Source organism: Neophocaena asiaeorientalis, unplaced genomic scaffold (assembly GCF_003031525.2).
Source record: "Neophocaena asiaeorientalis asiaeorientalis breed wild unplaced genomic scaffold, Neophocaena_asiaeorientalis_V1.1 scaffold680, whole genome shotgun sequence".
In the NCBI taxonomy this organism is placed as follows: Eukaryota; Metazoa; Chordata; class Mammalia; order Artiodactyla; family Phocoenidae; genus Neophocaena; species Neophocaena asiaeorientalis.
Window position 1 is genome coordinate 1,017,845 of NW_020171816.1, and position 25,209 is coordinate 1,043,053.

At 54.9% G+C, this 25,209-nt stretch overlaps 5 protein-coding genes across 15 annotated transcripts in view; 3 read left to right on the plus strand and 2 right to left on the minus strand.

The window, feature by feature from the left end:
* Positions 1–3,664, plus strand: part of QRICH1 (glutamine rich 1) — a 50,295-nt gene extending 46,631 nt beyond the window's left edge. For 2 of the 3 annotated variants that reach the window (XM_024737558.1, XM_024737551.1), the window contains 4 exons: positions 244–352; positions 711–862; positions 1,200–1,290; positions 2,713–3,664. In XM_024737558.1, the coding sequence (XP_024593326.1) occupies positions 244–352; positions 711–862; positions 1,200–1,290; positions 2,713–2,905 (545 nt within the window). In that variant the 3' untranslated portion in view covers positions 2,906–3,664. The remainder of the gene's footprint in view (positions 1–243; positions 353–710; positions 863–1,199; positions 1,291–2,712) is intronic. The other variant, XM_024737543.1, reaches the window with a different exon arrangement.
* A 135-nt stretch (positions 3,665–3,799) lies between these two features.
* IMPDH2 (inosine monophosphate dehydrogenase 2) lies at positions 3,800–8,801 on the plus strand. Its single transcript, XM_024737571.1, has 14 exons — positions 3,800–4,080; positions 4,517–4,565; positions 4,782–4,883; positions 5,006–5,080; positions 5,420–5,626; positions 6,121–6,208; positions 6,282–6,481; positions 6,563–6,653; positions 6,753–6,848; positions 7,853–7,996; positions 8,082–8,226; positions 8,321–8,464; positions 8,546–8,629; positions 8,732–8,801. Exons 1-14 carry the CDS (start codon positions 3,983–3,985, stop codon positions 8,751–8,753), a joined length of 1,545 nt encoding a protein of 514 aa, XP_024593339.1. The 5' UTR covers positions 3,800–3,982; the 3' UTR covers positions 8,754–8,801.
* Positions 8,802–9,333: 532 nt separating this feature from the next.
* Positions 9,334–10,940, minus strand: NDUFAF3 (NADH:ubiquinone oxidoreductase complex assembly factor 3). Its single transcript, XM_024737787.1, has 5 exons — positions 10,388–10,940; positions 10,109–10,301; positions 9,876–9,942; positions 9,681–9,781; positions 9,334–9,602 (listed from the first exon to the last, which is right to left on the minus strand). The coding sequence occupies exons 1-5, from the start codon at positions 10,534–10,536 to the stop codon at positions 9,486–9,488; spliced, it is 627 nt and encodes a 208-aa protein (XP_024593555.1). The 5' UTR covers positions 10,537–10,940; the 3' UTR covers positions 9,334–9,485.
* A 155-nt stretch (positions 10,941–11,095) lies between these two features.
* Positions 11,096–16,229, plus strand: DALRD3 (DALR anticodon binding domain containing 3). 8 transcript variants are annotated; one of them, XM_024737657.1, is made up of 13 exons: positions 11,098–11,306; positions 12,012–13,432; positions 13,514–13,809; positions 13,934–14,190; positions 14,275–14,354; positions 14,437–14,565; positions 14,874–14,944; positions 15,038–15,099; positions 15,211–15,293; positions 15,384–15,566; positions 15,625–15,756; positions 15,846–15,914; positions 15,997–16,229. In XM_024737657.1, the coding sequence occupies exons 2-13, from the start codon at positions 13,277–13,279 to the stop codon at positions 16,114–16,116; spliced, it is 1,638 nt and encodes a 545-aa protein (XP_024593425.1). In that variant the 5' UTR covers positions 11,098–11,306; positions 12,012–13,276; the 3' UTR covers positions 16,117–16,229. The 8 variants fall into 8 exon arrangements, 7 of the variants coding, with proteins under 7 accessions (XP_024593451.1, XP_024593445.1, XP_024593425.1 ...); XM_024737662.1 differs by having other exon boundaries at positions 11,099–11,306; positions 15,643–15,756; XM_024737668.1 differs by having other exon boundaries at positions 11,099–11,306; positions 13,992–14,190.
* WDR6 (WD repeat domain 6) lies at positions 16,021–25,062 on the minus strand. Of its 2 annotated transcripts, none has more exons than XM_024737628.1 (7): positions 24,898–25,062; positions 17,601–20,082; positions 17,412–17,495; positions 17,198–17,314; positions 16,981–17,099; positions 16,292–16,644; positions 16,021–16,161 (listed from the first exon to the last, which is right to left on the minus strand). In XM_024737628.1, exons 1-6 carry the CDS (start codon positions 24,995–24,997, stop codon positions 16,427–16,429), a joined length of 3,120 nt encoding a protein of 1,039 aa, XP_024593396.1. In that variant the 5' UTR covers positions 24,998–25,062; the 3' UTR covers positions 16,021–16,161; positions 16,292–16,426. The 2 variants fall into 2 exon arrangements, with proteins under 2 accessions (XP_024593396.1, XP_024593389.1); XM_024737621.1 differs by having other exon boundaries at positions 16,292–16,887.
* Between the last annotated feature and the right edge of the window lie 147 nt (positions 25,063–25,209).

Sequence of the window (25,209 nt, forward strand, 5' to 3'; positions counted from 1 at the left end):
CAAAGTATGGTGTTAGGAACTTGTTGAAAACACACATTTTCGGGTCCTGCCCAGAAACTTGGGTTGGGACTCAGCTGTTTGTGTTTTAACAAGCTTTCCAGATGATTCTGCCATATCCCAGGAAGACTTCTCCAGTTAAGCTTGTACTCCTGTGTGGTCCTGTTGTGCTTCACACCTCCCATCCTGCACCTTTGAGGGACTGCCTGCCATCCTCTTGTTGTAGCAGTACTCTGTTCCTCCTAGGCTATGTCCTGCCCAGCCACGTGACTGAGGAGATGCTGTGGGAGTGCAAGCAGCTCGGCGCTCACTCCCCTTCCACCCTGCTGACCACCCTCATGTTCTTTAACACCAAGTAAGTGTTCTAGAGGCTCCATGCTTAGTCACTGCTGGCATCTACCCAGTGAAGAGGGTAGAAACTATCCAGATGGACTTCTAATACCTTTGACATATACTTGAGAGCCTTTGAGCTACTGAAAGCCCTCAGCCCCACTTGGCTACATTTTGTGTGCTGACCAGTGAGGCAGACAGCCTTGCCAGATCCCTACCATCAGTCTTGATAAGATTCCTCCACTAGACAGTGTGTTTGGGTGTGGGCTTGCCCAGATTCTGGGAGTGTGGGCAGTGGCTCCTCTGAAGCCTTGATGGCGGAGGGTAAGTCACGGTCTCCTCCTGGCACCCCTCCCTTTGCCTTGCTTTCACTTATGGTGCAGATACTTCCTGTTGAAGACAGTGGACCAGCACATGAAGCTGGCCTTCTCCAAGGTCTTACGACAGACAAAGAAGAACCCCTCTAATCCTAAGGATAAAAGCACGAGTATTCGGTACCTGAAGGCACTTGGGATACACCAGACTGGCCAGAAAGGTAGGGGAAAGAGGTAGGGGTTGCAGAAACAGGTGCTACTAGTCCTGCCCTGCCCTTGTGCCTGGGGGACTAGTAATGAGTGTGAAGATTGGGATTTGCTGGATAGGAATTTTCCATTCCCTTCTCCCCAGCCATAAACTTCAAACTCTTCTAGAAGCAGAGACGCCCCAGAAATGATAGCTGCCTTTTCCTTTCATACTCACTGCCCATGCCTCACACCCTTTTCCTTCCCAGTATTTCCTGGTTGGGATGGCTGGAAGCCTAAGGTTTCTAATCTGAGCCCGAGTAAAGGCAGTCTGATGCCATGTCTGTGGTGGTGGTGGGGTATGTTTTATAGTTACAGATGACATGTATGCAGAACAGACGGAAAATCCAGAGAATCCACTGAGATGTCCTATCAAGCTCTACGATTTCTACCTCTTTAAATGGTGAGGAGGCTTTATTGTGACTGGGTGACGTGTGTATGCGCGTGTGTGTGTGTGTATGCGCGCGTGCCAAAGCATTCTCTAGTCACAGGCAGAGTAAAAACACACTTCTGAAAAGCTAAATATAGAAGCAACCTTATTGGTTTTCCCAAAGCATGTGCCCAGCACTGCTCCCTGATGGTTCACTTTCATGGAGAGAGGATGAAAGTAGAGGGAGGACAGTACAGAGAGGCTGCCTCTGTCACATATTGAGCATAGCCCTGCATCTTCCTGGCCTTGACCTTTCTCACCAACACTGTCAATCTAAGGGGAACTCCTTTCCTTGGCTTTCATTCTCTCTTGCCCCTGCAGTTTGGTATATCGTCTTAACAGCAGTGCCAGATCTTTCTACATTGTAGGTCTTGCCGTGTTACTTAGATTAAAACCTTTAGTGGTTTCCTTTTACTCTACAGAGAAAGACCGTAATCCTAATGTGGCCAGCAGGGCCTTTCATGTACTCTCCCTTGTTAACCTCGTGTCCGTGTAGCTCTTGGCTCTTTAGCCACACTGGCTCTTCTCCACTGAAGGGCATCATGCTCTCCCTTCCTCAAGACCTCTGCACAGAACTTTTTGCTGTGGGCAAACCCTGCCACCCCCTGCCTGTTTAGCTAGTTAGCTCCTATCTATCCTTAAAAGAGCTTTATTAGGGAAGCATTTCCACATTCCCTGCCTGTTCCCTCCAGCTGTTTCTTCTGTAACCCTTACCACTGTTTGTTATTTTCTTTGTCTTTATGTAACTGTTTAATTGCTGTCTGTCTCCCCTCTTACCTGTAAACTCCATAATATAGGGACTCTTGGGTCTTATTCATTTCTTTTAATATCAGCACCTAGTGCAGGCCTGGCACACAGTAGCCCTTTGATAAATCTTGAATCAGTGGATGAATAACTGTTAGAGGATGGCATGTGCTCAGTACTTAAGAGAAGTACAGCACAACGTTGAGGGGGTGTGAGTCCAGGTAAAGGCCCCAGCATCATAGCCAAGCCGAGAAGTCAGAGTCCCTCAGATCAAGTTGAGGAATTATTAATGGATGGAGTAGAGGAAACAACATAAGCAAAGACTCGGAAATAGACTTTCTGGGTGCTGAAATTCGTTCAGAGTGGGATATGGTTGGACTCAAGTAGATGAGCCCCGGGAGCCCTAGTCAGAGGAATCACACCTGGCAGTGTGTGAGGGAGGAGCAGAAGATGGGCAGCCTAACACTGGCATTTGCAGTAACTCCAAAGGGACTAGAGGTAGTGTGTGTTGGCTGCATGGAATTTAGGAGCTGTGCCACCATGCTCTCCAGAGCTTCCCGTCTTTTGCAGATAGCATCTGTTCAGGAGATTCATGGTGGGAGGGTTGAGATCATGGTGGCTTTACCCAGCTTTTACCCATGTATTCTTCAGCCCCCAGAGTGTGAAAGGCCGGAATGACACCTTTTACCTGACGCCCGAGCCGGTGGTGGCCCCCAACAGCCCAATCTGGTACTCAGTCCAGCCTATCAGCAGAGAGCAGATGGGACAGATGCTGACTCGGATCCTGGTGATACGAGAAATTCAGGAGGCCATTGCGGTGGCCAACGCAAGCACCATGCACTGAGATCCCTCAGCCATGGTGCAAGGGAGACCATCCAGGAAAAAACGGACACTTTCACACTAAAGAAGAGGCCTCCATTTTTTTCTTTTCTTTTTTTATTTGTGTAGTTATGAACCCTTTCAGACTGCTTCTATTTCAAATGTAAAAGGAAACTTTGCCCCCTGTGCATCTTCATAAACCTGCTGTGGCAGACTTCTCAGCCCATGGGGGCTATGGGTTTCCTGAGAGCCAGATGTCCTAGACAGTTGCTGGCTGACTTTTTGTGTGTGGGGCCTGAGGAAAGGGCTTGGACTGTTAGGAGAAATGTCGCCCCTTCCCTTCCTCCAGAAAGATGGAATTAATGATGGATGGACCCTCCAGGGAATCTCCCCAGCTGGCTTCCACTCTGACTGGCAGACTTCGCTGACCACAGGGGAGCCATGGTCTTTTCTTTCTTCATGCTCAGACATAAACCTAGCATCTTAATGGAAGGAAAATGAGGGGAACTTCAATTATGATTTATTAAAGACAATTTCTATTACACCCTCCTTTATGACAAGTGACATTTTAGATGTTAAAGTAAAAACTTTACCGTGTCTTTTTTTTTTTTTTTTTTTTTTTTTTTTTTTTTGGCCTAACATTGAGGCCTTAAACCTGAGGCTTCTGTGCCTGATGGAATTCTTGTAACATACACTTGTGTATCATATAAAGATACCACTCTGTTTCTCTTATGTATTCTTAATCTAGTTGTTTATTAAGAATGACAAGCACGTCTTTTCAACACGCTAGTGAACAACGCCTCTTCATTTGGGAGGAGCCAGGCGGGACAGTGGCAGCAAAGCCTTGCCTGTTGGACGGGGTGAGGTCCTGCGGGAGGGGGTAGCAACAGGAAACAGCCCTAGGGCGTGCTATGCGCCTGCGTTCCCTCCAGCCAGCCCCGCCCTAGAGGCGTACGAGCTCTGAACGAGCGTGCTGCGTCCTGACGTCGGCGACGCGCTGGGCGCGGTGACGATATCGGCGGGTTTATATTGGCGCGGCCCAGAAGGCGGAGGCCTCTGCGGCGACGTCTTCGGAGACGCGCGGCCTTTCCCTGCGCTAGCCATGGCCGACTACCTGATTAGCGGGGGCACGTCCTACGTGCCGGACGACGGGCTCACGGCACAGCAGCTGTTTAACTGTGGGGACGGCCTCACCTACAAGTGCGGGCCTAGCGGGCTCACCTGGGCCAGGAGAGGAGCGGCGCGCAGGGTTGGGAGGCCGGGTGGGGCTTCTATTGAGCCCGCTTGGCTCGGGCGTGGGGGACAGGTTCCGGAAATTCCCCATCCATCTCAGGTTCAGTTTGACAGGTCTGAAGCGGGCGGGATGGAAGAGGCATCTTGGTAGTGCCTGAGATTTCCAGGTTAGAAACTCCGTTCTCTGGGCACATGGAGTTGTCAGGATGCCAGAGGCGCTGATGACAGCTAGGTGGCAGAAAAGGTCCGCTGTCTCCATCTCTACCTTGTTCTCTGCCTTGCCTGTGTTACTCGGGCTAGGTTATTTCCCTCTCTGCCGGAATGCCTTAAGAGATGATTTATGAGGATGGCGTCTCAGGCTGCCATAAGCCTGACCCTTACTCCCAATTCCCCTCCCCTCTAGTGACTTTCTCATTCTCCCCGGGTACATCGATTTCACTGCAGACCAAGTGGTGAGTATGGACAGGAATTGGATCCTAAGTATCAAGGTTGGATAAAAGTGCTGCTGTCCCCTCTCGGCTATCTCAGTAGATTGCTTTTGGGGGTGGATGCTATGGAATGGTCTTACTGGCATACAGGTCATACAGAGCACCTATTTTGCGGGGAACATGGCACCGCCCTGAGGTATATGAGGTGCTTTTGCACATTAGTTGGCCTTATTTCTTTAGGACCTGACCTCTGCTCTGACTAAAAAGATTACTCTGAAGACCCCACTTGTTTCCTCACCCATGGACACAGTCACAGAGGCTGGGATGGCCATAGCAATGGCGGTGAGCACTGTGGCATGTGAGGGCAGAAGCAGGGGCCCCATCTCTCTTTCCCACAGGCATACAATCATGCCACTCTTCTTCTTTGTCACTTTTCCCATGTTTTCTTTCTGTGTATCCTGCAGCTTACAGGTGGTATTGGCTTCATTCACCACAACTGTACACCAGAATTCCAGGCCAATGAAGTTCGTAAAGTGAAGGTCAGAAGGGAAATGATCACTGTCAAGAGCTCCTGGGAATTGCACTGAGGTGGAGTAGGGTGGGAGTGGGGGGATTATTCTGATTTAGGATCCTTTCTTTCCCACTGTGGGGGTTCAATTCCTGAGAAGAGCCTGAGATCCTGTGTCTTAAAGCAACAGAAGAGGGCCAGGTGTACAGTGCCCTGCAGTTCACTCATGTCTCCTAGCTCTGGGTTTGAAGTGTTTGTGTGATTTGATCCTGTGGCACTGCCAAAGGGGGACTTGGCACAGATCCCAGGCTTCAGACCAAAAGTCTGATGAAAGTGGTTCAGAAGTGCCCTTTTTCACCATCCCTTCCAGAAATATGAGCAGGGATTCATCACGGACCCTGTGGTCCTCAGTCCCAAGGATCGAGTGCGGGATGTCTTTGAAGCCAAGGCCCGGCATGGCTTCTGTGGTATCCCCATCACTGACACAGGCCGGATGGGGAGCCGCCTGGTGGGCATCATCTCCTCGAGGGACATTGATTTTCTCAAGGAGGAGGAGCATGACCGGTTTTTGGGAGAGGTGGGTGCCACTGACAGAGCACAGGCAAACTGACAGCCCAGGTTAAAGATAAAGGCTTCTGTTCTGTTGTCTGAATGGCAACTCTGAGGGCCTCTGCTGTCCAGGAAAGATGAACACCTGGCTGTTTCTGACCCTTTCATGGGGTTCCTGCATCCCTCCCCCACCAAAGGCTTTCAACCTGCCCAAATGTTTGCCAGCATACCCAAATTTTTTGCCACACCCAGAGTGGGGGCTGTACTCAAGGACCAACTTCAGCCTCTTGTCATTTCTCCGGTGTGGCTCTTTCTCCACAGTGTGCTCCATGTACCTGATGTCCTTTCTACTAAATTATTCTTGCCACTAGATTGCTGCAGACTGTTGGGTTAACTTGAGGGTGGTCTGGGTGCAGGTGTGTAAACATGGTGGTCTTTGGAACCTCACCCCTGAGTTAGGGCAGGGTCTGTTGGGAGGCCTGATCTCCTATTACTGTTCCTCACAACTCCCCTCTCTTATAGATCATGACAAAGAGGGAAGACTTGGTGGTAGCCCCTGCAGGCATCACACTAAAGGAAGCAAATGAAATTCTGCAGCGTAGCAAGAAGGGTGAGTCTTAGAGGTAGGAAGTGTTCTGGAACCAAAGACCAAGGTCCTGATTTATGTCCTGCCCTGCCCCCAGGAAAGTTACCCATTGTAAATGAAGATGATGAGCTGGTGGCCATCATTGCCCGGACAGACCTGAAGAAAAACCGAGATTACCCACTGGCCTCCAAAGATGCCAAGAAGCAGCTGCTGTGTGGAGCAGCCATTGGCACTCATGAGGATGACAAGTATCGGCTGGACTTACTAGCCCAGGCTGGTGTGGACGTGGTGGTTTTGGTGAGCTGCTGCACAGGCAAGGTGGGGTGGTAGGAGCAGCTGTCATACCACAGTCTCATTGGGACTACCTTCCTGTCTCAGGACTCTTCCCAGGGAAACTCCATCTTCCAGATCAACATGATCAAGTACATCAAAGAGAAATACCCCAGTCTCCAAGTCATTGGAGGCAATGGTGAGACAAGACTGGGCACTGAAGGATGTGGGGCGAGAGGGGGGGAGCTAGGCTCCCACGTAGACCTTCATGTGAGCCTTTCCCTGTTCCTCCCTGCAGTGGTCACAGCTGCTCAGGCCAAGAACCTCATTGATGCTGGTGTAGATGCCCTGCGGGTGGGAATGGGCAGTGGCTCCATCTGCATCACTCAAGAAGGTAAGAAGACTTTGCAAGGCCCTCAGAGACCTGGCTTTAGCAGGGCCCTTAGCCCCACATGCCCTGGAGCCAAGCGCTCTTACGGGAACTACGTTGAGTCCTCCAGTAGGGGCAGCCCCAGGGCCAAACAGGCCCCTTGGATGGGTAACATGATGGAAGTAAGACGAGCTCTCGTCAGTCTTCACCTGCCACTTCCCCCACCCCCGCCTAGCCTGGCCTCCCCGCTCCTGCTCCGTGCCCTCTCTAAACTCTGGTCTGTTTGTTTTATTTAGCGGCTCCCAAGATCCCTCCAGACATAAAGTCCCACAGCCCCAAATGCCCTTCTACTGTCACGGGCTGCTATAGTAAGTCCGGCCCGGTCCACTGGCCCGGCCCAGCTGCCCACTGCCCGGCTGCTTGGTTGACTGTAGCTGTAGCTCCCGGGGTTTGTGGTGCTGACGGGTGGGCAGGGCAAACTGAACGACAGACCATGGTTTTGGGAGCTGCTCAAGAACACAGCTCCCTCCTCTTCCTGGGGTGTTTGTAGGGCAGGACCTCCACCAGGTAGGCCTTGCTCTGCCCACATCTCCTGCAGTAGGCACAGCTTAAGGACCATCTCGGGGGCCCACTCTTCCTTCCACACGACCACTGCCCTGATCTTGCCTGAGCTGCCCACCATGCAGGGAGCAAGGGGTGGGTCTCTGGGTACTAACTGCACGGTGACCCCTACCCCACCTGATATCAATTGGGCGGGGCTTTCCCGGCTGCTGACTGCATGTGCCTGAGGCTGCCCTGGGCCATGCACATATGCACGCGCACATGCCAAGGGTGAGTGGGGGCCATCACAGCTATTCGTACTGTTTAAGGCTGATGGGGCAGCAGCCATCCCAAACAAGACTCTTCCTGTACCAGGCTGCAGTCCTGGTGCAGGTGTAACAGAGCTCCTGGGTGCTGATTTGTGGCCACAGAGCCTCTTGCCTGTCCCCACTAACGCCACCCCCATTTGTTCCTCCATGTCTCAACAGTGCTGGCCTGTGGGCGGCCCCAAGCAACAGCAGTGTACAAGGTGTCAGAATATGCACGGCGCTTTGGTGTTCCTGTCATCGCTGATGGAGGAATCCAAAATGTGGGCCATATTGCCAAAGCTTTGGCCCTTGGGGCCTCAACAGGTGAGGCCCAACATTCAGGGAGCCTAGTGGGTCTCCTTCCCTAATGCCATTCAGGGTCTTCCCCCAGCATTCCTTCTGTCCATAGTTATGATGGGCTCCCTCCTGGCTGCTACCACTGAAGCCCCTGGCGAGTATTTCTTCTCTGATGGGATCCGGCTAAAGAAATATCGGGGTATGGGTTCTCTCGATGCCATGGACAAGCATCTCAGCAGCCAGAACCGATATTTCAGGTGGGACAGGCAGGTCAGTTGCCCTATGCTAACCCTGCACTGGCAGCATCATCCATGTTTCGACTTTGCCTGTGTTTCCTGCCTCTCCCTGCAGTGAAGCTGACAAAATCAAGGTGGCCCAGGGGGTGTCTGGGGCTGTGCAGGATAAAGGATCCATCCACAAATTTGTTCCCTACCTGATCGCTGGCATCCAGCACTCCTGCCAGGACATTGGCGCCAAGAGTTTGACCCAAGTCCGGTAAGCTTAGGGAGCTGGGGCATTGGGTAGAGGGCCTGGTCCAGGGCCAGCTACCCACATCTGACTTCTGCCTCTCTTCAGAGCCATGATGTATTCTGGAGAGCTCAAGTTTGAGAAGAGAACATCCTCAGCTCAGGTGGAAGGTGGTGTCCACAGCCTCCATTCGTAAGTGACCAACCCTCTCCACTCCTCTGTCCTTGGGGTGGAGGTCTCTTCCATGCCTCCATGCTCCTGCCCTCACCTCACAGCTGGTCCTTCTGCCAACAGGTATGAGAAGCGTCTTTTCTGAAAAGGGATACAGCACACCCTCGGTTTTTCAATAAAACTTTGAAAAAAAGTGACGCCTGATCTTTGAGGTCAACAAGTAGGTGGGGCTCTGCAGTTGCCACCATCACAGATACACAAAAACAAAGCACCTTCATTTCCAGAGAAAGCCTCATACCCCGAGAGAAGGGGTACTAGATTCAAAAAGCCCCTCCTGAGGCATCTCAAAAGGCAGCTCAGACCCAAGGGTTTGGTCTCAGAAATTGCCTGTGGCTGCTTAGGAAGGGTCACAGAACAGTCCATGGGGCTTTGGACTGGCATCCACAGGGCCTCCTGCTAGCCCAGAGTTTGGCCACCATGGGATCAGGTTGAGACCCACGTACATATTCTCTAACTTGAATCTCTAAAAGGACCTTGTGGAGAAAACACAGAGGTCCCCTCAAATCTGCATGTCAGCAAGTAGATAGATGTACAGCTTAGAACAGGTGCCTATACTGTCTCCTGGCCTCTGAGAGGCCAAGCAGTGTAGACAAATAGATGACCCCTTGGTTCCTTCACAACCCCCTCCAAGAACTCACTGAGCCAGCAACACACCCAGTACAAAATCAGAGAAGTGGGTTAAATTATTAATTTGCTGGCAAACAAGACAAGTGTTACAGTGACAAAGGGGGAGGGGCTAGTGAAAGCTCTGGGAACCCCTGCATTCTGCAAAAGGTGCTAGGGCCCTCCTGGATGGGTCAGGTAAGTTCCTGGTGGTTCATTCTGCAGCTTGGGCCAGAGATGTGAGTGCAGCCCCACCAGGTGGGGGAATGAGAGCAGCTCCTGTCACTCGGCCTTCATGACACAGGAAGTTGAAAGTGGCACAGGCATTGGGCTGCAAAGAGAAAGCCAGCATCAGCTGGGCTAGTGCTAGGCTTGGGCTCCCCTCCGCATTCCCAAGTCCCAGACATACTGTGTCCTGCACTTCCACAGCGATGCCCCGCTGCCTCATGGCTCGCAGCAAGTGGGACTGCAGCCGCTCAGTCCGGTCTCCAGTGCCCACCACAACAATCTCTAGGGAAGGAGAGACATGGCTAGTCTACAACCAGGTCTGTCTAGAGGGTGGCTTTCTGGGGCTCAGCACTTCAGCCCTCCCCTCCTCCAATACCTATTCGGGGCTCCAACATCCAAAAGAGAGAGAAGCTTTCCTCGGTGATGTCCTGGTGGGAACCTACCTGTGTGGGGAGGAGACAAGTTAAATGCAAGTCCACCTAGGTTTCCCCAGAGACCCTCTACTTGCTCCAGTGCGGGGCAAAAGAAGAGCCAGGTGTGCCAGGGACAGAATCAGAGGGAGGCCTGTGACTCTGGCCCTCGGTTTCCTCACTGCAGGGAAGGGCTCACGTTCCACTGCACCACCGAGTGTGGGAGTAGCGCACAGGGCCCAAGTACGCGATTTCCGTTGACCGTGAAGCCGCGGCTGTTGTAGCTGTCGATGTACATATCATGCGGGGACTCGCGCTGCAGCAGAGAGATGCGCGTCCGCTGGTACAGTTCGTCATCCGCCGGCGTGAGCCGATGCCCACGCCGCGGGGCCCTGCGGAGAGGTACGGTCAGGGTCTAGGGCGCCGGGAATCGCCGGCCGTAGGAGCGGGTGGTCAGGGATGCTGGGTCCGGGCTCACCATGGCAGCTGCGCGGGCGGACAGCGAAGGGCGAGCCGCGCTCGGTACAGGTTCCGAAGCATGAACGCGGCAGCCATGGCGGACCGGCGTGCAGGGAGGCTGGCGCAGGCACAGCGGGGTCGTGGCGTCACCAAGCCTAGCGCGACCATAGCGCCCCCAGCGTCGCGGAGGGCACCGCGCAACTCGGCCGGCCCGGCGCGGGAGAGAGGAGGGAGCGGGCCAGGGGCCTCCGTCCCATAAGGGCGCGTCCCCCAGCGCGGCTCCGGTGTCAGCACCTGCCGTCCGCCCCTCCCCAGACCCCCGCAGGCCGTCCTGGAGGAGCCGGACACCTGGTGGCGTGGCTGGCCTCAGGGCACTGCCTGGGCCCCAGCCGCGGCCTGGCCCCCGGCTCTCAGCCATTACGCCGGCCTCCCGGGGCCCGGGGCGGGGCGGCCGAGCACCTGTTCGACTCCCGCACATCTGGCCAGGGCGTGGCGTCAGCCCCCAAGTCGCTAATCCCGGCTTTAGAAAGTCGGGTTCCGAGGGCGGGGTAGGCAGCTCAAGTTTCCCTCGGTTGTCCTCCACCCAGTCCCGCCCCTCCCTAACCGTCACAAGCGCGACCGTTGGCGCCGCGAGTCGCACGGGGCGTGGTTGAGCATGGATTGGCCTCTCCAGAGCGCGAGGGGGCGTGGCTGGTTGGTTTCGCCTTAAAATGGCTCCAAATCTGCGGCCAAAGCAAGCGGAAGGGGACGCTTTAGTAGGGTACTTCTAGGTGCTCGGCGGCCGGCCGGGCCTAAACCGGACCAGACGTTGAACTAGACAGCGGCTGGAGCATCGCCTTGTCCTCGCTCACTTCGCTTGCGTCCCGAGAATTCCTTGCGCCCCGTCTTGAGCCGAATCAGAAGGCCTACTGGCGTGAGAATCGCTGGCGCCCGCGCAGGTTCTGGCATCTCCGCGCGCCCACCGTGTGTTGGCCTCAGGGGCACATTGCCGCGTCTGCCACCCTCGGGACGGGGCTGGCGGGAGGCTCGACACAACCGAGGACGGTCGCAATGGATTTCCGGGAGTCCCGTCGCTGCCGTGCGGGCCCATTGGGCCCCTAGCGCTCCGGGCACTGGCAGCGTCACCGGACAAAGGGTTCCGGGTGCCGGGGTGTCCCCGAGTAGGGTTTACTTCCCCTCCGATCCCACGGGCGCGCTTCCCTCTTGGTTGATCCCGAAGCCCGCCCCGCCACTGCAGTGGCCCTGACTGCATGAGACCAACAGGACTAATCCTATCCCGCGGATCTAATCCGGATCGGGACCTGGTCCCGGGGAAGGCCCCCACCACCCATATTGTTTGGGGGCCTAGGTGAGCGGCTCGTTCCCACTAGACTTGGTTTCACCTCCTGAGTCCGCCGACTGGGAGTGGGGGGTTTTGATCTGGCCCTAGGGCGAGGGATAACCCCCTCAACCCGCGCCCCCCCGGCTGGACAGCGGGCAACGGAATCCCAAAAGCAGCTGTTGTCTCCAGAGCATTCCAGCTGCACTTGGATTTCGTTCCCTGCTCTCCTGCCTGAGCAGCGTCCTGACCCAGATGGAATGGGCTAGCCCCTGATCCCCAGACATACTTTATTGGGTCGCTCTGGTTTCCGTCCCTCTCTCAGGTGCACCCTCAGGCTAGAAGTGACAGGCGTAGACATCGGAGAGCCGAGGCGGTGGTCATCTCTGGAGCCCGAGGTACCATTGGCAAGGGAGGGAGGACCCAGGGCCCCCGTATAGGGCTGCAAATGGCGGTGAGTCCCCCAGGGCAGCTCCAGCCCGCAGCTCGCTAAAGATCGCCTTTCACTTCCTGGGGTAAAACCACCCCCAACCGTCTTCATGCACCCAGAGTAGCTGAAGTCCCCAGCTCCGCCTCGGGGCCCCCAACCCTGTTAGCAGCTGTCCCCGGGTCGTGCGCGTGACGCATGGAAAGCGCTTTGGAATGACACGATCACTCCCGTTGAGTGGGCATCCAAGAAGCCATCGGGAATGTCGTGTCCGCCCAGTGCTCTTTCGGCACTTCCCAGCAGGGCCTTGCAGCCCTAGACCAGAGAGGGGCCTTGCCAAGCTTTTGCTGCGCCTAGACTTCTCTCCTTTCTGAGCTCTGGTTATTCTCACTGCTCCAGGGCGGAGATCAGGGGTTTGCCAGTGATCTGCTGCACAGCGCTCTACGGCGTTAGGTTCAGTCCCCACTAAAGAAAAGAGAAAAGGGTTATCTAAGTTACAAGTGAAGACATTCAGGAGCCCTGGTGGGACAGAGGAAAGAGCATTCTCACTGGTAGAGGAGTGGGGTGCTCAGAGAACTGTTCTTAAGCTGGGTCTTCTCATGGTCACGTTGTTTATTTGACCCACAATGGCTGGTTGCCTAAACCAGGAAGTGGGAGGATCCATCAGTGGGCATTTTTTAGGAATAAAGACAACCCATATGTCAAAGGAAGGAATGCTTGCAAATAACCCGAAACTGGAGAACACAAATTCTCTTAAAAATGTGAGTTTTTCAGTAGGTCATGAAAGTGGTTTTAATGTTAGCCGCCCTATTTCAGTGAGAATCCACTTGGGACTTTTGCCGTCTTGATCATGTGTAAATGGAGAAAATGAAACGTTATCACAAATACATAAATGTAAGACTTAGGTTCTTTCCCTGGTTGCTACTGCGGGCGACGGCGAGAGAATCCTAGGCCCGTAGCGTACCCAGAGGTTTCGGACCCGGAGCCGAGCCAGGCTGGTGGGCCACGCGGAGGCAGCGCTGGAGTCGTAGGTCGAGCGCACCTGTGCACTCACGGGCCGCAGCCAGATCCCCGCCCCAACCAATTGGCCCTCCTTGAAGTTCGACCTCGAAATTTTGCTTCCGGTTCCTTGCTTCCGGTTCTGCCTACTCCTTCCGGTCGCCATGCGCCTTGGGGTAGAGGAGACGCTGGGAGCCCTCAACGCTGCCCTGGGGCCGGGCGGCCCAGTATGGTTCAAGGAGACACGCGCCCGCCACCTGCGTGTCCGAGACTTCTTGGCACCGCGGCGCGCGCTGGAAGCGCGCTTCGGGGACGACCAGGTGGGCGCGAGCAGGGCGGGGACGTGCGGCCCGAGGTAGCTGGGAGCGCCGCGACCCGCTCACTAGTTTGTCTTCTCGCAGGTGCCCGAGCGCGTGGTTCACGCCATCGTCGGCCTGCAGGGTCCTGGCGTGGCACCGGTACTGAGCTGCGCGCCAACCCCCGCGGGGCTGGCGCTCCAGCTGCGGCGGTCCGCCGTCTTCGAGCGCGTCCTCGGCGCCGTGGCCGCCTATGCCGCGCCTACCGTCCCCGCCGCCCCGGGCCCGCACGTCGTCCTGCACTGCCCGGCGCTGCGCGGCAGCCCCTGCGCCCTCCGCCTGAGCCAGCTGCGTGCGGTGCTCGTGGCCGACCACCTGGCGCGAGCTTTGCACGCTCACAGGTGAGCTGGGGCGCGGGCCCACAAAGGAGAAAGCGCGCGATGGGGGCCCGAGAGCCGCTGCGGGTGGAAAGTGGGGGATAGCTGAGCCCGGTGCTCGGGCTGAGGCGGCCGCCTCGCTTCGCAGGGTGAGTGTGCGCCTAGTGCCCGCTGTGCGGGACCCGCACATGCCGACCTTCCTGCAGCAGCTGCGGGTGGACTGGCCCGCGGCCTCAGAGAGAGCCGCGACCGAAGCCCTGAGGAGCCGCGCGCTTGCAGAGCTCACCCCTGCCCGTAACGCGGAAGCCCTGCCCCCTGGCGCCCTGGGCCGAGTGTACTTGAAGGAGCTGGTGGACGAACGGGGACGCACAACTGGCTATGACCCCAACCTGGACAGCTGTCTGGGTAGGACCCGGAGCCTCGCAGGGCCAGAAAGTAGTCGGGCCCCGCACTCCCCGCCGGCCTCAGCCCTGTGTGTTCTCTTCGCAGTGACGGAGGATCTGCTCGCTGTGCTGGCGGAGCTGCAGCAGGCTGTGCAGGATTGGGCTGAGGACAGCTCCCTAGGCCTGGTTAGTGACTGACACCCCACCCTGCAGGCCTCTGGCAAACCAGGTGTCTTGTGTCCCCGGCAGTGACTGTCCTACCCTATAGGCTACGGCCCCAGATGCTGGTGCAGATAGCTGCATGGTTGTACACGTGGTGAGCTGTGAGGAGGAGTTCCAGCAACAGAAGTTGGACCTGGTTTGGTGGAAGTTGGATGACCAGGCTCCTCTCAGACAGGTAGGTTAGTGATGGTGACTCCCCACCCCAATCTCAGAGGGCCCTTGAAACCCACTTGTTAGTTGATGGGTCCAGAAGGTGATACTTGATCTTGGGGAGATGTTAGGCTTGGTAAATGGGCCTGTGTAGCAGGTGCTGGGAGAGGTCTCTGGAGGCATCATAGCCCAGAGAATATTGAAGAATAGGTTGAGGAGGCTACCCTGTGGGGATGGAGGTCCTAAGGTAAAAAGCTGGGGGAGTCCAGGAACCAAATTTAGGTTCCTGGAGGGTATCGCCAGCTGGCTGAGCCCCTGCTATCTTCCTGACAGAAGCACCTGGTCTGTGGCCCAGTGAAAGTAGCTGGTGCACCTGGCACCCTGACTGCGCCCGAGTACTACGAGTGAGTGAGGCTGGAAGGAAGGCCACCAAGCCAGGGTAGTTGCGGTGGGGGACTCTGCCCCCTGGTCCTCCTCTCACTCTTTTCAAAATGCAGGCTCCGGCATGCCCAGGTGTGCAAGGCCTCAGCACTGAAGCGCGGTAGGGACCTGGCACAAGGTGCGCCTGGGAGACCCTGGCTGTGCTTTGGGTAGGGGAAGGTCATTTGCCCCCCTGCCCCCCCTCGTTCCCTGCCTGTAGAGACTGATTAACTGATCCGTACTCCTTCAGACTCAGCCTGGATGGAAATCTTCAGGGTTCTCTGTGTGGCAACCATTAAGTTTGAGATGCTCAGCACAGCCCCACAAAGTCAGGTGAGCCTGGGCGCCATGCTGGGCCAGGGCTGGGGTGGACAGGGTGTGCAGTGGCTGTCCTCCCTCTGCAGCTGTGCCCTCATTCCTCAGCTTCTCTTGGCCCTGGCTGACAGCAGCATTTCCACAAAGGGCACCAAAAGTGGCACCTTTGTCATGTATAATTGTGCACGTCTTGCCACACTCTTTGAGGGTTACAAGTGCAGCATGGAACAAGGTCTGTACCCCACTTTTCCACCTGTGAGCAGTCTGGATTTCTCTCTGCTACATGATGAGGTGAGTTCCCCTCTTGGGTAGCTGTCACATGTGGGAAGTTCAGGCCTTTCCCTCCCAGCACCCTTCTCCCCCACAGGGTGAGTGGTTGCTGCTCTTCAACAGCATCCTCCCCTTCCCAGACCTGCTGAGCCAGACAGCAGCCCTACCCTGCACAGCCCCAGGGCTCCACATCACTGCACGCACAGAGATGGTAAGGCAGAGGACACTGGGACAGACTGCACACACTAGTCTTTATTCTGGAGCACAGAGACAGGCCAGTGACTCAGTCTCTGTCTCTAGGTGTGCAAGTTCCTGGTACAGCTCAGCATGGATTTCAGCTCATACTATAACCGGGTACACATCCTAGGGGTAAGTGCACAGCAAAAGGGCATATGTGGGGGGTGCAGGGGAAGCAAAGGATGAGACCAGCAGGCCCCTTTCTCTCCTCCAGGAGCCTCGACCACACTTGTTTGGTCAAATGTTTGCCCGTCTGCAGCTTCTGCGGGCTGTGCGTGAAGTGCTCCACACTGGGCTGGCCATGCTGGGTCTCCCTCCACTGAGTCATATCTAAGGCCACAGAGGCCCCAATATCTGGGAATGTCCACAAAGTCATCAACTGAAAAGGAAAAAACCCACAGATTTTGTTAGAGACCCGGAGCCAAAATAAATTGCTTCTGTAACACAGTTTTGTCCCATTGTGGGGAGTGGGGCATATTCTTGGTCTGCCCAGGTGGCTTTCAACTCACCTCCAGCTCCTGCTCTTGAGTCAGGAGCCCGCGGCTGCCTCTTCCTCCCCTCAAGGCACACTGGGCATGGGCACAGATAGTCACTCTGTCTGTGAGCAGGCCCCATGCCCAGCATGCCGGCCACCGCGGGACATCTCAGTCATACCAGTTGTAAACCTCAAGGCCCTGGCCCCCAAGAGCACAGCGGTGGCCAAACTCAGGGCTCACGGGCCAGCAGTCCATGTCGGCCACATCTGCTACGTGGTACACTGTACTGTTCATAAAGGTGGGCTCACCATGCCCCAGACGCCAGAAGGTAAGCCGTTGGTCGATGGAGGCTGAGACCATGAGGCTTGGGCTTAAGATCTTGAGGCCTGTCACATGTGCAGCATGTGCACAGGGGAGAGAGTATTCTTCCAGCACTTGCAGCTGGGGCACCAGCTCAGCACCCCCCACAGCCTCTTCCAGCTCTGGCACCTCCACAGTAAGCACAAAGACGTGGAGGGAGCCATCCTCACTGCCACTGGCCACAAGATGGCCCTCACGTGTGGGCAAGGTGTGCAGGCTGTTGACACCACAGCTGTGAGCCTGGAGAGTCAGGCAGGGGCTGCCCAGCCCTGGGAAAAGATGGTTGTCACTACCCAGCTCAACACTTGGCTGAGTGCACTGGGAGGTGAGGGGACAGCCACAGTGGCACTCTAGCTACTCACGGTAGGGAAGCCCAGGGTCTGCTGGAGGCTCCAGGGCAGGAGAGCCATGGTCCAGCACAGTGGTGAGATCCCAGAAGGCCAGGCTGCCATCCGTGGCTGCACTGCACAGGAACAGTCTCCTGGTAGCCAGGAAAAGGCAGCTGGGTCAGTGAGGGGGATGGAAAGCAATAGGAGCCCCCACCAAACCCATGCAGGACCACCATGCAGCCCCTCTCACCGCCGCTGATTGGTTGCCTCGTGTGTGAAGGAGTGGACCTTGAGCACACAGCGCTTGTGGTGGAAGGTTTCAGCCAGGATCTGTAGCCGCTGCCCGGAGTCCTGCAAGAGAAAGAGCCTGGGGGGTGCAGAGGATGGCCCAGCTCAGAACCCATTCTAAACATCCTTACATCCTTTTCTTTTGTCTCCAGGCCCCCTGGGTCCTATAGGCTCACCTCACTGCCCCATCGCTACAGGCTGCAGCCAGAAGGGGGCCAAGGCCAGGCCGGTCGAGCTCACACACAGCTAGGGACATGTACCTGCAAGGACAGTACACAGCCATCAGGCAGAGCCTGGGAGCAGCGGCACAGGGCTTGCCCTGCATGCCCCCCCACCCCATGCTCCTGTCTGACAGTGCACCTCACCTGGTCTCTGGGTCCACCTTGATCATCCGGTGCCGATTGCGCTGCCGGTCCCAGTACTCATCCAGCCGGTGAGACGAAAGGTGCATGACATGGCAGGCAAGGTGGCTTGGGGTGCTGGGGTCTGGGCTGACCATGATTGTGAAGCAGTGCATCTCAGCCCTGCCCCCCGCAGATACCACATGGGCAGTCAGGCCAGGCCGAGGATCCTGAGGGCCACCTGGGGTGCCAGTGCCCCACACAGCCACTGCACGCACCGAGGAGATGTGGTTACAGACAGCTGTAAGCGCATGGGCTGAGCCTGTGGCTGTGGGGAGTGCCAGGATACAGACGGTGGTGTCCTCGCTGCACGTTATCACAATGTCGATCAAGCCATGGCCCTCACTACCGGGCTCCAGGTGGTCAGGCTGCATGAAGCTGGGCACCCCAAATTCAGGCCCCAGGGTGACGGTGCCCACACGCTTTACACAAGTGATCTCACGGCCATGTAGGCTCTCCCGGAGAATCACATGTGGCCGCGTGCAGCCACCAAGAGCCTGGTACAGCATGACATCCCCATCCTTAAGGTAGGCAAAAGCCATAGCTGCCTCGGTATCAGAGAAGGCCCAGGAGCGATGCCCTCCACCACAGTTGATAATGTGCAGCTTCTCATGTGACCGGGGGCTCCACACCACAAACTCGTTGGCATGGAAACCCAGGATGACCATGCTGCCATCAGCCACCATTCGGAGCCCAGCCACCCAGTTCATACCTCGACAGGATTTTTGCCTTAGGACTGGCTGGAGTTGGCCACCTCGCACCAAGAGCTGGTAGTAGGCACCATCACGCCCTGTAGTGTACACGTAGCCACCATGGCAGGTGACTGAGGTTACACCCTGTTTCCCATGCAGAGAAGGGAGGGTGGACACAGGGCCCCACTCAGCCAAGGTGTTCTCACTCCCACCGCTGCCACTACCCGTTCCAAGTGCTCCAGTACCAGCCCCAACTTTGCCTCCGACCCCAAGATCCTTGAGCAAATCTGGTCGGGAGGGGAACAGCAACACGGAGCCCCGGCGGTCCCCGCACACCAGGAAGTCGCCCGGGGGTAGGAAGGCACTGCATGTGTGCCATCTCTGCTTGCTTGGAGGTAGGAGGTACCGGCAACGTTCCTTGACGAAGATGGCCTTGCCAGAGGGCGCAGCAGAGATCTCTAGGCAAGCCACCACACCACCAGGGCCCGATGCTAGCAAAAGAAGCTCCTCGTAGCCACGCAAGGCCCAGCTCAGGCTGTGCACCTTCCCATGGAACAGGGTCAGGTCCACAGCTGCAGTTGGAGTGTTGATGGGGACAACCTTGACATGACCTTCCCCATTGGCCATGGCACACAGTCCGAAGCCCTCAGGACCAGGGGCTGCCTCCAGGAGGCAGTAGGACTGGAAGCACTTGTCCTCCAGCAGCTGCTCCCAGCACTTGACCTCGAGGTCATAAAGGTACAGGGCCCCTGTATCAGTCACTGCCAGTACTCGCCATGAGCCAGCCAGTGTCACAGCCTTGAGGGCACCTGGCCTGCTACGGGATTTGAAGCAGAGGGTGGAGACCCCCGAACCCGGGTACCCACGCCCCATCAGGTGCCATAGCCGGATGCCTGAGTCATCGCCCCCAGTGATCACCCAGGCCTGTCTCTCATGAGCAGCTATGGCCCGGATCCCACGGCCCTGGTGGCCCCGAAAGGCCTGGAGGATTTCGCCTTCGTGGCTCCATACCAAGCAGACGCAGTCTTCTCCTGCACTGATAAGGTAATTTTCTAGGAGCTTGACCTGCCATACACGGGCACTGTGCCCAAAGCAGTGCCCAATATTCTGCACCCGACCCCCAGGCACCCGCAGGTCACCCACCTTCCAGATGCGAACACTTCGGTCTTCTGAAGCTGTGGCCAACAAGCCTTTGCTTTCCAGGTATGACATGCTGAAGATGACACCCACGTGCCCACTAACCCGTCGGTCGGGGGCTACTGGCTTATTGTCTATTAAAGCAGCTGCTGGGTACCAGACCAGGAGCTGGTTGGAAACGGCACCCGCCACTATGGTCAGCTCCTTCCAGGTATCTCCAATCAGACAGGCTGAGGAGAGGGTGCACCTGTCCGTGCAGGGCACGTCCTGCAGCATGCACCCTACCACAGGGTCATACAGCACCACTGAGTTGTGGCCCAGGGCCAAGGCCATGTTCCCCTCAAGCCAACGGGCATCCCAGATCCAATCAGACATGTTCCACAGGCCAGAACGCCAGAGCTCCCGGAAGCGGCCCTGTCCCCAGCCAATTTTCACAATTCGGAGTCCCTTGCTCCCAAACACCGCCACCATGGCCTCCGAGTCAAGGTCTCCGTTGGGCTCTGGTCGCACTCGGAACCCATGAATAAGATAGTGGCCAAGCAGGTTCTGCACTCGTTTCATCATCCGCAGATGTCCACCAAAATCCAAGGTGTACACCAGGACATCTGGCCCCTCACCTGGACAGAGGCAAAGAGCCGCATCAGAACCCCTCACCTAACTCTGACGAGCCATGAAGAAGAGACAGGGAGCAGGGAAAATTCTCAGTATGTAGCTTATGAATATATTAGGTCACTCAGTCCTGCAGGCTTGAACCTGGGAAAATCCTTGGTCTCACCTTCAGCTGTACCTTCAGTGCTGACTTTCTGATCCCCTCATCAGTCACCCATCACATTCAATTCAACCATGAATTCCTCAAACTCAGTCTCCTCCTCACCCCACCTAACTTCTCATGCTTCAGACAGGAATCCTCTCAGCTTTAGTCCTCAAATCCTTGGCCTCATTTACCTCTACATGCATTCTTCCCACTTCCACCTCCCCCAGGGGAGAGGCAGACCCAGTAAGTCAATCTTTCCACCTTGGGTCCACAGCAGAACCCCTCCTGATTTCCAGGAGCTGTAATGTGGTCCAAAAAAAAAAAAAAAAAAAAAAATTGCAGAACATCGATTATAAACCAGACAATGAACTATATGCTGCAGTAATGAATAAAGACCCTGCTCCTGTGGATTAGGAAGACATTAAACAGTATCATACAACAGATGGCTAAAAAATACATGAAAAGATGCTCAACATCACTAATTATCAGAGAAATGCAAATCAAAACTACAATGAGGTATCACCTCACACCGGTCAGAATGTCCATCAACAAAAAGTCAACAAACAGGGAATTCCCTGTCGGTCCAGTGGTTATGACTACACGCTCACTGCCGAGGGCCCGGGTTTGATCCCTGGTGGGGGAACTAAGATCCCACAAGCTGCGAGGCACGGCCAGAATAAAAAAAACATACAAATGAACGTATTTACAAAACAGAAACAGACTCACAGATTTCAAAAACAAACTTATGGTTACCAAAGGGGAAACGTGGCAGGGAGGCATAAATTAGGAGTTTGGGATTAACATACACACATTACTATATAAAAAACAGATAATGAACAAGGACCTACTGTATAGCACAGGGAGCTCTACTCAATATTCTGTAATCACCTATATCGGTAAAGAATCTGAGAAAGAATGAATATATGTATACGTATAACCTAATCACTTTGCTGTACACCTGAAACTAACACAACATTGTAAATCAACTATACTCCAATAAAATTAAAAAAAAACAAACTATGCTTACAGGGTGGGGGAAAGAGTAGGGGGAGGGATAGATTGGGAATCTGGGATTGACATGTACACACACATATTTAAAATAGATAACCAGGGGCTTCCCTGGTGGCACAGTGGTTAAGAGTCTGCCTGCCAATTCAGGGGACATGGGTTTGAGCCCTGGTCCAGGAAGATCCCACATGCCACGGAGCAACTAAGCCTGTGCACCACAACTACTGAGCCTGCGCTCTAGAGCCCGTGAGCCACAACTACTAGGCCCATGTGCTATAACTACTGAAGCCCGCACACCTAGAGCCCGTGCTCCGCAACGAGAAGCCACCGCAATGAGAAGCCCTCGCACCGCAACAAAGAGTAGCCCCCACTCACCGCAACTAGAGAAAGCCCGCGCGCAGCAACAAAGACCCAACACAGCCAATAAATAAATAAATTAAATACTTAAGCACAGGGAACTCTGCTCAGTACTCTGTAATAACCTAAATGGGAAAAGAACTTGAAAAAGAATACATACATATATATGTATAACTGCATCACTCTGCTGTACACCTGAAATTAACACAACATTGTTAATCAACTATAATACTTTAAATAAATAAATAAAATAGATAACCAGGGGACTTCCCTGGTGGCACAGTGGATAAGATTGCACACTCCCAATGCAGGGGACCCGGGTTTGATCCTTGGTCAGGGAACTGGATCCCACATGCATGCTGCAACTAGGAGTTCACATGCCACAACTAAGGAGCTGGCGAGCCACAACTAAGGAGCCCTGGAGCTGCAACTAAGACCCAACGCAACCAAATAAATATTTTTTAAAAAACAAAGAAATAGGGCTTCCCTGGTGGCGCAGTGGTTGGGAATCCGCCTGCCAATGCAGGGGACACGGGTTCAAGCCCTGGTCCGGGAAGATCCCACATGCCGCGGAGCAACGAAGCCCGTGCGCCACAACTACTGAAGCCCGCGTGCCTACAGCCCACGAGCCGCAGCTGGAGAAAGCCCGCGCGCAGCAACGGGGACGCAATGCAGCCAAAAATAAATAAATAAAATAAATTAAAAAAAAAAACAAAAAAATACAAAAATAGATAACCAAAAAATATATAAATAAATATTTTAAAAAGTAATAAAGTAACCAACAAGGACCTACTGTATAGCACAGGGAACTCTGCTCAGTACTCTGTAATAACCTAAATGGGAAAAGAACTTGAAAAAGAATACATACATATATATGTATAACTGCATCACTCTGCTGTACACCTGAAATTAACACAACATTGTTAATCAACTATACTCCAATATAAAATAAAAATTAAAAAATAAATAGGGACTTCCCTGGTGGTCCAGTGGCTAAGACTCTACGCTCCCAATCCGGGGTCCCGGGTTCCATCCCTGGTCGGAACTAGATCCCACATGCAGCAACTAAGAGTTTGCATGCTGCAACTAAGAGTTCTCATGCTGCAACTAAAAGATCCTGCATGCCGCAACTGAAGATCCCACATGCAGCAACGAAGACCCAGAACAGCCAAATAAATAAATATTAAAAACAAACAAACAAACAATATCACACAAGTAAACTACATAGTTATAATTTTGGTAAGTTCCAAGAAAGAACTATATAGGTTGCTTTACAAATATAAAATGGGGGGGGGGGGGAAAAAAAAGGATACAAAATGGGAAAGTCTACTCCAGTGGTTCTCAACAGAGGGGCAATTTCCCCCCCCAGAAGACATCTGGTAATGTCTGAAGACATTTTTGGTTGTTACAACCGGGAGTTTTGTGTGCTACTTGCATCTAGGAGTGGAGGCTAAATGATGCTGCTATACATCGTACAATTTAGACAGCCCCTCACACAAAGAATGATCTGTTCCAATATATCAATAGTGCTGAGACTAAGAAACCCTGGTCTGATCTGACCAGACTGTGTGAGTGTCTGGGGAGGCCAACTGGAGGACAAAACATTTAGGCTGAGGAATCAGGGATCAGCAGCAGTTAGTCAAAGGAAGAGCAGGCAGGAGTGAGAGGGGGTGAACCTTCCGTAGCAGAGGAAACAGCAATTCTGATGGCCCTGAGGTGAGCAAGAGCTTTGGGTAGTGTGGCTAGAACAGGAAACAAAGGGCTCAAGGATGGGCTAGAGAGAACACTACTGAGGGGGTCAGGGAGGCATAGGTGCATGGCCTCAAATTTGATGGCAATAAAGGTAGAAAAAATAGATGCCACATGTATGAAGTGCAAATCAACCAGACTGGCCGAGGGAACAAGGTAGATTCTTGGGCTTGGGCACCTGAGTGGCTGGTGTTCCCTCTGCTGAACAGTGTTTCAATTTGTAGGCACCTGTGCACTTGACAACAAGGGCTGGGAATTCAGATTGTAGATACACATTTAGACTATCAGTACACATGGGTGGGATTTGAGAACTGTCAACATAAAAGTCACTTTGGAAGTCACAGGAATAGGTGAATTCACTTTAAAAGCTTTCTGATCTGAACTTCCCAAGCCATTCCCACGCTTAATACCTTTCAATGGGGCTTCGCCACTGGGACATTATGCCCTTTGGGATAAAGTCAAATCTAGGCCTAAAATGGACTGGCCTCTGTTCATTTCTCCAGCCTCTTCTCCTAGACCACCCTCCCCTCCTACTGAAGCCTCATAAGAATTCCCTCTTTCACACAAAGTGACAAACTCAGTCTTAAAGCCTTTGGCTTGCTCACCCTCTGCCAGGAACCTTCTCTTCTAGTTTACTTCTGCGGTTCTTCAGCTTTCTGCTTAGCTATCCTCTCCTCCAGGAGCCTTAGGAGTTTAGCTCAGTGTAGGAACCTTGGGCTCCCAGAGCCCCCACACCACATCAAAATTGGGCCATCCCTCGCCCCATCCCCCACCCCCATACATCCATCCCCGTTAGGATTGGTAGCAGCTCACTCAAGGCTTGACAGCCAGTGCTCTGCCTTGGGACCCTTATCAAACTCAGCAGCACCATCATCGGTCACTAGTGGCTTCCAGTCGAGCCTCACCGCTCCTCAGGTCTCTGCCGCCTCAGATCCCTGGCCTCTGCTACCCGAGCCGACCTTCCTCGGAGGGGCATCGACATCAGACTTCCTGGAACCCAACCATCTCGGGAGAGACCTCAGCCTCCGCACTGACCTACTCAGAAAGGTCTCGTCCTCAGCTTCCCGCGACCCCATCCTGGTCAGAGGCTCTTCATCTCCACCTTCTAGGTAAGAGCCTCACCCGCCGCACCCTCACACCGGAGAGGCCACACCCCCTTCTGGGCCTTGCCCACCCCCGAAAGGCCACGCCCCGGGCTCTGGACCCGCCCACGGGGGGCCTCATCGCCGACCTACACGCCGAGCCCCCTCAGGAGAGGCCCAACCCATCGAAGCGGCCACAGGCTTCCCTCATTCCCTTTCCCTGCTCCCGCCGACCGCGTTTCCCCGCTCCTTTTTGCCGTCCCACCCGCCCTCTCCGCGTCACCTGCAGTTTATGAAAGGCCTCGGGAGCCACCTCAGTTTTTTGTTTCCTGGACTCCTCGGGCCGCGCTTCAGCCCCGCCATCTCCGGGCTCCCGCCCGCCGCCCGTCCTCCTACTCGGGGCATCCCTTTGTTCTTAAGGCCGCTCCCCAGGCGAGCGTTCAGTTTCTTCTCCGCTAGCGCGCGCCTCAACCAAAACTCACCCGCCAAAAGCCGCTCCCCCACGCACTCCAGACCCGTGACCGGGAGGAGAATGAGCTCCGAGGTTGCCCTCGGCCAAACGTAGTCCTCGTGAGCGTCCATGTCAGTCCCAGAACCGCTGCAGCTGCCACGGTCAAGAAGAGAGCCGAGCTCTCGCGAGACGAGCCTTCCCGCGCACCTCGCTGCAGCTCTACAGCGCCCGTAGCAACAGGTAGCAGAGGCAGGGGCGCCTGCCGCCGGGGCCCAATGACGACGGCCTTCCGCCCCACGCCGTCCCGCTGGGATTGGCGGGGCCGAATCGCCCTCCCCCTCAC